The 12754-nt window shown below is 43.7% G+C and overlaps 1 protein-coding gene across 1 annotated transcript in view; it reads left to right on the top strand.

Annotated features, from left to right (window-relative positions):
- The window catches only part of COL22A1 (collagen type XXII alpha 1 chain), a gene marked incomplete at both ends in the record, with an annotated part of 240616 nt that overhangs the window by 193373 nt on the left and 34489 nt on the right, over positions 1-12754 (top strand). The window contains 4 exons of the mRNA XM_079722651.1: positions 2753-2806; positions 4403-4456; positions 7497-7550; positions 11752-11805. Of these exons, the coding sequence (XP_079578777.1) occupies positions 2753-2806; positions 4403-4456; positions 7497-7550; positions 11752-11805 (216 nt within the window). The remainder of the gene's footprint in view (positions 1-2752; positions 2807-4402; positions 4457-7496; positions 7551-11751; positions 11806-12754) is intronic.

Genomic DNA, 12754 nt, shown 5'->3' with positions numbered 1-12754 from the left:
CGAGGGACCAAGAAGTTAGACTCCTTCTTTCCTTTAGAACCTGGGAGATGGGGCTTTATTTTCCTTGTTGATTACACTTCAAAGAGATGTTCCCAGGTCCTTGAGAAAGACTTTCCTGGGTCCTAGAGCTGGCAAAAGGCTTATTCAGCTTTGAAAAGGGCTTACATACATTTCAAAGAGACAGAGAAAGAACGCACAGTGTCAAGTCTTCTGAAGTAAATGCTCTAATACAAGGGCTTGTGGTGGGAGTTTCTGCCCTTCTTTTCAACGGGAAAAATGAAGCCCTTCCATTGGACCCTCAATAAGCATGTACTGAAGAGAGCTGAGCTAGCAAAGTAGTAAACTTGTAACGTCCCTGGAATGTAAACTCCAGGTGGGCAGGTGGTTTTTTGGTTTTGTTGTTTCTAATCTGTTTTTTTTTTTTTTTGATTGCTGTATTCTCGGTGCATAGAAAGATTCCCAGAACATGGTCAGCAAGGTCAGTTGAGCTTCTAGACTATAAATCTAGTGCTCTTGACATTATAAAACCAATGGGACAAGGCATCATGACCTAGGAAAATAACCAGGAAAGTAACTTAGTCAGGAGGAGGCAGTTTGGATACAGACAGATCTGGATTAGATGCCAAATCTTGTTTCTTATTACCTGTGTGACCTCAGGCGAATCACTTCACCTCTCTGGTCTTCAGATTTCTTATCTCTATGCTCTGGTAATAACCCCTACCTCACTGAGTAGTTTTCCTGGCTAAATTAGATAATGTAGACATATTAAATACTGCTTTGCATCAGCTCAGGATATACACAAAGAAATGCGTGAAGTGGGATCTCATGTGGACGCCCTGGAAGAGCAGCCGGCTCTCAGAGTAGGGGCTCTGTAAATGTCAGTCCTCTTTTCTGGAAGAAAGTGAGTCAGGCTTGGGGGTGGCTGTGTTTGCTTTGATCCCCAGCTGCGGCGGAGAAGGAGACAAGGACAACTGTGGAGGTCCTTGTGCTGCTGCCATTTAGTTGCTGTGAGATGAGGGTTGAAACCATTCTAAGCCCAGACTGAGGACTGGAAATTGAAAGGAAACCATTTACTTTTAAGGCAGTCGTCCTAAATGTCGGAGAAGCAGTGTGCTCTTCTGTCATTTCTTTTCACTGAGATTATAAAGTGGCCTGCAGACAGTGCTGGCTTTATAGATTTTAAAACAGTAGACGTGATGACATGCAAAGGTGTTGGAACAAATGCTCTTCCCCTCTGAACCTGTTTTTTTTTTCCTCTACACAAAAGCATTTGGCACTTTACAGGCATTAATTAGATCACCTAACCCTCCCAATATACCCAAGGGAGGCAGCCAGGGTGTTATTAGGTAGTTATTGTCATCAGTGAACTGCTGATGTGGTACAACAGTCTGGATGGGAAGACGACTGGGCGTGATATTTCAGTGAGAGAGTTGCAGGTTCTGGACCTGGACCCTCATAGACTGACCTGCCCCCTCGCATCCTTCATTTACTGAATGAAGAAACAGAGCAAAGAAGGGACATGATCTTCTGCAAGATGCAGAGATACGGGAGGACAGGCCTGGAAACACAGCCAAGGTTGACTAATTGCCAACGACTTCTTTTACTGCATAATACATTCTTTTAAAGGACCTGAAATGTTTTTGTTTAATAACATTTTACTGGAACGTACTTGTTAACATACTGAACACAGGGCCAAAGAGGTGACAGGTAAGAGAGATTGGAACCTTTGAATGTTACTTTCAGGATTAGTGTGTAAAGCTATATTTTTGGTAGCTCGCATGCTATGTCTTGATGACCATGATAATGAAGATGATGGTGCTGTGAAGGAGGGGAGGAGGAGGAGAATGACAGAGGTGCCAGCAGTGAATGTTGTAGTGATGGCGGTGGTGATGATGATGATTGGTATGAGGGGAGGATAGTGGTTGTGATGGTGATGATGTCATAATGACAGCAGCAGTGATGGTGACAGTGATGATGGTGATGACGGTCATAGTGATAATTATGAAGAGGATGATGATAGCTGATGCTTACTGAGAGCTAACACTGAAGCCATCACTAGCCTACTTTGTAGATTTCAGTTCATTTAATCCTCACAACAACCCCGTGAGTCTACTGTTATCATTCTCATTTTAGAAGCAGGAAACAGTTGAAACAACTTGCCCAATGACACACAATTAATAAGTGACAAAGCCAGGATTCAAATACAAAATAGTAAAAAATAATAATTATATTTATTGCACTCTTACTATATCCTGAGCTCTATGCTAAGTGTTTTCCATGTATTATTTGATTTTATTCTCCCCACATTTCATGAGGGGGGCAATCATTACTCTATATTGTAGATTAAAAAAGCTACAGGGCTTCCCTGGTGGCGCAGTGGTTGGGAGTCCGCCTGCTGATACAGGGGATACGGGTTTGTGCCCCGGTCCGGGAGGGTCCCGCATGCCGCGGAGTGGCTGGGCCCGTGAGCCATGGCCGCTGGGCCTGTGCGTCCGGAGCCTGTGCTCCGCGGTGGGGAGGCTGCAGCAGTGAGGGGCCCGCGTACCGCAAAAAAAAAAAAAAAAAAGCTACCACTCAGAGTTTAAATGACCTGCTCAAGGTCCCACAGCTAGTTTGGGCCTACAGCACAAACTTGATAAGAAATTGATGAAGAATGAGAGAATGAATGCATTGCAAAATTTTTCTTTTGCAACGTAGTGCTAGCAAAATTTTCAGTAATTTTCTTTTCTTTTTTTTTTTTTTTTCTCCTAAGGGAAATAAAGGAGAACGTGGTGCGGATGGTGAGATTGGACAGAAAGGTGATCAGGTAAAAACTTATTTTACAGTGAAACATTCACCCTGAAGAACCATCACTCTTTTTCCTAGGTAACTTTCATTCCACCGTTTCTGCAGTCATTTCTTGTCTCTTCTTTGCCTTTGGCAGGATTTTTTTTTAAATCATGTTTTCATGGTTTCCACCTTGGTTCACTGTCACACTCCCCTTCCCCAGTTATCCGAGGAGCCTACCTTTTCTTTCCTTTAAAAACACGTATTTGTACTCGTTTACTTTTAGTGCTTCTTGCTCATTGAACTGGCCGTCATTCATTACAAAACGCAAAACGCCCCCTTCTTTCTTCCGGCCCACCCACCGCTTCTGTTGTATGGCTCTCACTGTGTGAGCTAAAATGCTTCATAGACACGCCTTCTCTGCTCAGGGCGCATCCAGCCCTGCTGGACCGCTGCTCCAAATGCATTGTAAGATTGTCCCCATGTGCATCTGAGCACTGTGTCCCATTCGTCTCCTATCAGGGCTACCAGCTCGTCCTGCACTCTCAGGTCCTCAGCCTCTAACAGCCTTTAAGCCATTGAAACTGGCTACTCTGCCTGTGCCTTGCTGCTGTCCCTCTTTTCCCTCTTTTCCTATTTTCTCTCCCTCCTGCCTTTCCCCTTTCCTGCAAAGTCTTCTATCCGTCTCTCGGTCGGTACTCATCGTAAACCAGCCCCGTGCCAGGCCCCGCACCAGGCTCTGAGATACAGGATGAGTGTTGGGCAAATCCCTAACCTCACAGGGCTTTTCATTCAGTGACAGGGTGAGGCCTGTGAGCAGAGAATCCAGAGGCGGTGAGACAAGAGCTATACTGAAGGTCTGAATGACATACTCAGCGAAAATTCCACTTGTATCTTGAAAGACAAAAATTTGGGGGGATTATTCTTATGAGTTGTGAATGGCAGTGATCTCTGCAGCGAATGCTACAGTTTGTGTTTCCCTGTGGAAGGAGGTGAAAGAGGAGGGCAGGGAGATCATTTCTTTCATGGTGGTTTGTTTGGTTTGATAACATTGCTGTCCTAAATAAATGATGCAATACACTTCGCCCCATAACCAGTTTAGCTCATTCTATAATACACACGGACTCCTCTCCACAGGGGGACGTGAATCTCTTTCTTAAAGTAACTGTAATACTGTCATAGATGCCATAATTCAGTTAATCTAGCTATTTCCATTGTGGGTATAAATTGTGTGTATATGTATTTATTTGTTTTTAAATTCTTATTATGGGATACTTCAGACATACATCAAAATAAGAGCGTATAATAAAAATTACCCCATTGTATTTATCACCTGGTCATAATATCTTCCAGCTATTTGGCCACTCTTGTTTTCATCTATATCCTTTTTCCTTCACATTATTTTGAAGCAAATCCAGTTACAGGATAGATTTCTTTTTGTAAATATTGTTAGATACTCCCTCAACCACCTATTTATATACATATATATATATAAATATGTTCATGTATGTATATATATATTCAGAATTTTTATCTGAGTTGGAAGATGAATTCAACTTGTTGTCTGAAATTCGGTAGTTGCACAAAGTACAACTTTTTGGGAATCATTTAAAATAATTGCCTTGTGTTTTCCTAGGGTCATCCAGGAGTTCCAGGTTTCATGGGGCCCCCAGGGAACCCTGGGCCACCGGTAAGTAATTATTTTGAATCTCCTCCTCTTCTGGCCTTGTCATTTGTGTGTACTTCCATACTCCCTGGAGGTGGTATCACATGGACAGACCTCTTATTTTAAAGAGTGGGCTGACACCTGAAAGGTGTCTGGGATGAAGTGAAAGTGCAGGTCACGGCGGCGTCTGGGGTGAGCTCAGAGGGGCTTGGCTGCGTTGAGGGACAGTGTAGTCAGAATGCTCTTGGGACGGGGCATTGGCAGGGATGCACAGGCTCCACTTACTGATTTTCATCCAGCTCGGGTTGGGGGAAGCCTGGGATAATTCCAAGGTTAGGCTCTTAAATGTATTATAGAAGCAACTTTCCCTCTTCCTTAGGAAACTGTCCCATGGTGAGAGGCTCAGGGAATCACAGAGTGTCTGTGCAAACCCAGACTTTCTTGGATTTACTGTAATCGATAACAGTAATAATAACTGCAAGTTATTACTACGTATTATTACTATTTTCAACAGATCATTCGCTGTCATTCTACGGCACTTGTTATCTGTCTAACTATAGCAACAGCCTTTAATATCCCATTTGTTCCCAGTGACCCTCCTCCCCCTCCAAACAAATGTCCTCCTTGCTCTTCCAGTTGCTGTGGTGCTAACATAGACTGATGCTCTTCCTGGCAGATTTACCTCCCTTTGGTCTAGGCTGCTTGTCTGTCTCCAACTGATTCGTGAGGTTATTCAGCATCACGCAGGTGTTTACTGAGCCTCCACTTTGTGCCGTGGCTTGGACTGTTAATTGCCTTTGGGAATGGATGCTGAGTCAGCTGCCCATTCAGATTTAGGGTCCAGTCATGCAGAAGAAACTCAGGAGCAGGCAGCTAACCCTCCTGGTCAATCATGCATTGTTTTTTAAGTGTTCATGATGTTATATATAGATACCAAGAAGACAAAGCTCTTTACTTTCACAGTTTATTTTCTGGTGCTCTGTTAGCATTCTTCTTCCAGTAAAACCCTTACCCTGTTCCCAACCTGCTAGCTTAGCTAGATTCCAGAGTCTAGGATGCCAAAAGCTTTTGGCAAAATTATGTAAAATAATCCAAATCTGGAGTAGAAACGCAATTATTCTGTTAGATGTGTAATTTTCCCCCACAGCAGCCCAGATGCAGGGGAGCATGAACCTTAGGCTGTTTATCTAAATATTATCAACATCTTTTTATTTCGTGAACATTTACGGGGTCCTCACCTGGTGAAAGACGTGGAGACAAATCAGACTGCAGCTTGTCTCCAGGATTTGTCTTACACGGAAAATAAGACACACCTTCTACAACTGTGTCAGGTTTCCTTGAGGTCCAAGACTATGGTGTGGCCATTTCTGTATCCCTAAAACTTTGCCAGCACCTGGTATGATATAGGCACCCAGTAAATGTATGCAAAAGGACTAAATAAAGACTGCTGGAAAGGTGTCAATAAAGTACTGTGAGACCTTGCTTATTTGTTATCCTGTGCTTAGTTATTACCTGCAGTGCTCCTGGTCTTGAGTTGGCCAACAGACATGCACAGAAGAAGACCACTGTCATCAGACCTCTGATAACAGAGAGCCCTTTATGGAGATCTCTTAGTATGTACCTGGTGCTGGCTGGCTAACTCTTTATATGTATCACCTTACTCAGTTCTCTCAACAACTCAAGTTAAGTCAGTGCTGTCTTTTTCTTTTTTTTTTTCCTTTTTCTCCCTTTTACAAAGGAACTGAGATGCAGAGAGGTAAAGTAACTTCCCGTACAGCTAGTCATTGGGGATCCAGGACATGGACCCAGGAACTCTGGCTCTGAGAGGGTGCACTCCTAACTGGTACCCTCAGTTCTGTGCTGAGCACATTGTAAACATTGCCTCATTTAGTCCTCACCTCCCTATGGCATGGGCAATATCACTTTCTGCCTCTGTGGATAAGGAAACTGAAGCATCAAAGCATCGATTAGTCTAAAGAACCTCTACATTTATCACCCCGCCAGCCCAGCTCCTAATTCATTCATTTATTCAAGAACTATTGAGTGTCTACTGTCTCCAAGGCACTGTTTTAGTTCCCAGTAAACAAGATGGGAATATCTTGCTCATAATATCTTCCAGCTATTTGGCCACTCTTGTTTTCATCTATATCCTTCTTCCTTCACATTATTTTGAAGCAAATACAGTTACAGGATAGATTTGTTTTTGTAAATATTGTTAGATACTCCCTCAACCACCTATTTATATATATATAAATATGTTCATATATGTATATATATATATATCCAGAATTTTTATCTGAGTTGGAAGATGGGTTCTAGCTGCTTGTCTGAAATTTGGTAGTTGCATGAAGTGCAACTTTTTGGGAATCATTAAGATGTCAGATGGACGCAAAGGCTGGAGAAAACTAAAAGCAGAAATGGGGTGGTGGGGAGCAGGGACTTGCAGTTGGGGTCTGGCAGGCAGAGAATGTCTCACTGGGAAGCTGATACCTGAGCCAAGGTGTGGAGGAGGGCAGGTTATGAGCTCTGACACATGGGGCTTGAGACTGCGGGCGGAAGGGACAGCATGTGCAGTAACCCTAGGGCAGAAGCCTGTCTGGGGCTCACTTTGCACCACTTACCTGTGTACAACTCCGCTTCCCTTTATCCATCTGTGCATCTCTTCATCCCTGGATTGTCGATACAGGCAGTTGCCTTCCTTAGCTCTCTGGAAGATAAATCCAATTGTTTATTTCTTGTCTGCTGTCCTGAAATGTTCCCTGACGTTAGCTGAAAATGTCCACTCTGAAGTGAGACCATTTACTCTCATCTTATGGATAATTAGCTGGTGAATGCTTTGGCCTCTCCTGAAATGCGGCTGCTGTCCTCCCGACATCTTTGTGTTCCCAGAGGCTCTCCCAGCCTGATGGGGAAGGCAGAAGCACCTCTGAAACACTTACAGTTCAGACAGCTGGGAAGGGGTACAGGATCTAAGGTCTGTGCGTTGCCTCATGCACAAAGAGGAGGTGCTGATGATCTCTGTTCAGACACACAGCAAACTGGCTTTCTGCTTTACCACCCTTAGGGAACAGCTGGAATTGCTGGAGCTGCGGGACCGCCTGGAATCCAAGGATCCCCAGTAAGTTCCTCATTGGAGAGGATGTGCCTTCAGTTTGTGTTTGGACCTTCCCAGAACCCCAAGTGTTTGCCAGCCCTGCCCTGGTCCTCCTTAACTCCTGTGGCTCACATTCCAAGGGTCTGTTCACTACTAGTCAACCACAGGAGGAATTGCTTTATGTTAGAACCCTAGTTACCTCGCCTCTAAATTAAAAGGTTTGGGTGAAATGACCTGGCAATCTGTGAGTCCAGAATTCAGCTTACAACCAATTCAAACTGGTTCAAGGTTTAGCCCCATCTCTCTATTCCTTTTCAGTGTGGTTTCTATTTGGAAGAGGCACAGGGGAGGAGAAAGCCTTGGAGCTACCCCGTCATGAGTCTGTGGTATGAGCCAGGTGGTATGTCAGGCAGGAGGTAGCTACTGTTATGCAGTTGTTCAAAAAGCAGATGAGGGCTTCCCTGGTGGTGCGGTGGTTGAGAGTTCGCCTGCCACTGCAGGGGACACGGGTTCGTGCCCTGGTCCGGGAAGATCCCACAGGCCGCAGAGCGGCTGGGCCTGTGAGCCATGGCCGCTGAGCCTGCGCGTCCAGAGCCTGTGCTCCGCAACGGGAGAGGCCACAACAGTGAGAGGCCCACATACCGCAAAAAAAAAAAAAAAATCAGAGTGAAATTAAGAAAGCAGAAGTCACAGGTCAAGGTCCTAAAACTACACAGGTGGAGGTAGTTGGAATCCAAAACTTTTGTCTCAAACACCAGCATTATATTCATTGCATGAAGCTGCCGGGACCATTCTTGGTTTCAACACCATAAAGCAAAGGTGAACCTCAGTTTAGCAGGCACTGTGCTCATAGTTACTACATGCATATTCACTTAAAGGAATGTACGGTCCCTTGATATCCCTTATCTCATCTGACTGCCCTATCAATAGGAATCATTGTCCCCATTTTATAAATAAGGAAAGTGGGCATAAGAGAAGTAAAACTACCAGTTCAGGGTCACATGGTGAGGAAATGTCAGAGCTGGGTGCAAACCCCACTCTACAGCAATCTCAGTGTCATGTTCCAGGTAGGGCTATTGCTAGCAAGCAGGTCAACCCTGCCCTGGTACCTCTGGACTCTGGTGCCAGGAGCACTTGCTCCTCAGATGAGGAAGACAAAGCCCAGGGGGGTGATGTCACTCATCCAAGGTCATACAGGAAATTAATATCCACGTTGGGAGTTAAGTCAGTTTGAAAATTCCCATTTCAGCGTTCTTTCTATTACTCCACGCTGACCACTGTGTGGGATGGCGGGTTAGGGGCAGGAGGGATGTCCAGATTGAAAAATAAGAGCCACGTGGTTCTTTTTATGATCATCATCTAGCTGATCCTTTTGAAGCAGCCCACTGAGAAGTCCCAGGATGAATAAAATATGAACCATACTGCAGGCAGCTTTTTATTGATTCTCAGACAGAAAAAGATTCCTCCCATAAAAACTAATGGACTATTTGCCTGAGGAGAATAAGATGTGGCTCCCAGATGTAAATCCTAGGAATTAAACTACATTAAATGAGATATTGATTCTGTCCTGGCAAGTTATACCTGTGCTTGAAGTTGCCCGTGGTCTTGGTATGTCCACATAAACATCAAACCAGAAAACAGCTGAAGTTTTCTTAGGACAAATAATGAGTATTGGTAGTTAAAAAACAGAAATATAGTTAAAAATATATATACACACACACAGAGAAATCTAAAACATTTCTATTGCATTTTGAGTTAAAACATATAACCCATTTGCCAATCTTTCTGACATGGGATGAAGGCCCTCATTTTTATTTCTGTTCCCCTGAATAGAGTCTCTTGTCATTATATTGTAGAAAGAACATCCACCCATTTACTATTTGTTGCCTTTCTAAAAAGCGGTTTGAGGGACTTCCCTGTTAAGAATCCGCCTGCCAATGCAGTGGATACAGGTTCGAGCCCTGGTCCGGGAAGACCCCCATGCCGCGGAGCAACTAAGCCCGTGCACCACAACTACTGAGCCTGTGCTCTAGAGCCCATGAGCCACAACTACTGAGCCCACGTGCTGCAACTACTGAAGCCCGCGCACCTAGAGCCCGTGCTCTGCAACAAGAGAAGCCACCGCAATGAGAAGCCCGCACACCGCAACGAAGAGTAGCCCCCGCTCGCCGCAACTAGAGAAAGCCTGCACACAGCAACGAAGACCCAATGCAGACAAAAATAAATAAATAAATAAATAATAAATAAATTTTTTTTTTAAAAAGTGGTTTGGGTGTATAACAACACCTGTGAAGCAATTTGAATGTAGGATCCTAGTTTGTTAGGATTTTTTGCAAATCTTTTATAGCTATCTTGTGGTACAGCTATCAGCTATCTATTTAGACAGTGAATGTCTCATCTTTATCAAATATTTTCAACATCTTAATTTGCGTAAAAAGATCATTCTTTTTCTTTTTCCACCTGAATTTCATTGGGTAACCTAATGAACAATTAAATTGTGTAATTTCCATAGCAAACAGCAAGTGGTGAAAACAGGCTTGGGAACAACCATACTGGCTCCTTACTGAGCCTTCGACTCACCTGATTGGAGCAGAAAGACCCTAAGTAGTAGATATTTTAGTCTTGCGGGCCATACGGTCTCTGTTGCAAATCCTCAACTGTGCCACAGTCAGGTGAGATCAGCCACAGACATTATGTAAACTAGTGGTGAGACTGCGTTCGGATGAGACTTTATTTGCAGCAACAAGCAGAGGGTGGGAGCTTGCTGACTCCTGTCCTAGATCACTAGTGCTTTCTTAGCAGGGTCTTCGGAATAATAAGCGTCCAAGAAGGGATCCAGGAAGCTCTGTTATCAATATGTAAAAATACATACGTAGGGTGAATATTTGGCCCAAGTTGACCAAAAACCCCACTTTATTTTTTAATGTTTGTAGGTGTCGTGATATGGGGAGGGGGTGAATGTTTTTTTTTGTTTTACTGTTATTATTTTGCATTGGTGTAAGTGGCAATATGTCTAGACAGTCTCAAATATCATGCAATATAAGTTTACAGAGATGCAGGTCATGCCAAATCGTTATCAATGCAAACGCGTAAACATAGCATTTCATTTTTTTTTTTTTTTTGGCGGTACACGGGCCTCTCACGGTTGTGGCCTCTCCCGTGGCAGAGCACAGGCTCTGGACGCGCAGGCTCAGCGACCATGGCTCACGGGCCCAGTCGCTCCGCGGCATGTGGGATCCTCCCGGACCGGGGCACGAACCCGTGTCCCCTGCATTGGCAGGCGGACTCTCAACCACTGCGCCACCAGGGAAGCCCAGCATTTCATTTTTTAAGAGCGAAGAGTAACCTCCCGACATGAATGGGCAGAGTGTAGATACTTCTGAGAGTAGGTTTTCACAAACCTTTAAGAATATTTCATTTTGTGTGGAATGTGGATTAGAGTTTAAGCCAGACATCAGTGTTTTATTGCAAAAGAAGCACTAGCAGGAAATTATAAAGTTATCAGGACTTTCAACATACTCATGGTAGAGATGCAGGATGTTATAAATATGCACATTAGAATAAAAATGATAACACTGATTACTTCATCTGATGTAGAAACTCTAGTTGACAGTGATGTGTATTTTTGCTAAGTAAAATGAGAAAGGAAGTATTAATGCACCTTGGTAAACACAGTCTTTCAAGGTCTGTTTCATGGGGGAAAGGGATACTAAAAGCAAGCACTGATAGTAAAGAATTGGGGAACCTCTGGATAAGATGGTGGCAGTAACAAAACCATCTGTTACCTGTGCCCCTGGTCAGCTGGTCAGTTCTTTACTTGTCTTGAGTGCTGTATGCAGAAGCCCTGAAGGTGCTATGGTCTGTGCTGTGAGGCGGTCTGGGGACAAAGTGCAGAGTTGGATCTGGACCCAGGTCTTGTGGACCCCTAAATTTCTTCCCAGTATGCCTTCCAAGCACTAATTCCCCGAGTCTATGTAATAAGGCCAAAATGAGCTCCAGTCTGCACACCAACCTGTGTGATTGTGCTCTGTCCAGGGCCCCTCCCTGCCCTGTAGGGAAGCAGTACCTGGAAAGGAACCAGGTGGACGAGGCAGATGCAGAAGCATCCATTGCTCCGCACTGAAGACTCCTTCCAACCCACGAAGGCAATTCTGGGTGAGATCATTTACCTCCAGAAAAGCCAATCCGAGAAATTTAATGGTGTTTCGTGTCTTGGATCTTTTAGGGGAAAGAAGGTCCTCCTGGCCCCCAAGGCCCATCTGGATTACCCGGAATCCCAGTAAGTGGCATTTTTTAAAAAAAATTCTAGTTTCTCTACTACAAAAATAAGCAAATAAAACTATATTGCACCACTGTAGACACAAAGCATGTTTACTAGGGAAATTCTCAGCATTATAGAAAATTAGAAGAAAAATAATACTAACCAAAGCCAATTTTAGTCCCATTCTTTCTTTATGTATTTGTTATTGTTTACTTATGTAAATAAAATTTTCATCTCTTTCTCTCTCCACACACACATCAATCAACAGACACATACATACATAACTGTGATAGTTGTGATAATATAAACATTTTGTTTTCCACACTGGTATTAAATGCTCATAAATTTTACATACATTCTACCCAATAAATGTACCATAATATATGTGATTATTCTTCTGTTGCCTCATAAGTCTTATAACTTTTAAAAGTCTACAATAGATTATTTTACATTAGATTACTGTTTTACATTCGATTATTATTTTATTTCTATAGGATGGTGCCCAAAAGTGGAGTCTACTGGTCAGAGCACAATAATATCTAAGGTTCTTGATACATACTGCAAAGTTACTTTCCACAAATGTTGTTCCAGACTTTTCAATTTAATATACTTCTCAATAGGGTCAGACTCTCCAGTGTGTTAGTAATAAGGCTGGTCCAGAGAGGCCATGTGCTGCCTTCTTCATTGAGAATAAATCCTTGTGTGGCTCCTTGTCTGGTGTATGCCTGCAGCTGGGACCTCTCCTGGACACAGCCCCACCCCTGCCCTCCACGGGGCATCCTTTTGTTCCAGCCATACTGGCTTCCTTTTGGTTTCTAGAACACTCTGCACCCTCTCCTCTCTAGGCCACAGGGTCTTTGCACATGCCTTTCTGTCCACCCAGAATGCCCTCTTGTCACCTCTTTCACTATTTGATGCCTTTGATCTTTTCCAGCTCATCCCAGGCATCACTTCCTAGAAGTTTCCT

Source organism: Hyperoodon ampullatus (genome assembly GCF_949752795.1).
Source record: "Hyperoodon ampullatus genome assembly, chromosome: 17".
In the NCBI taxonomy this organism is placed as follows: domain Eukaryota; kingdom Metazoa; phylum Chordata; class Mammalia; order Artiodactyla; family Ziphiidae; genus Hyperoodon; species Hyperoodon ampullatus.
This window is presented reverse-complemented; position numbering and strand designations above follow the sequence as displayed.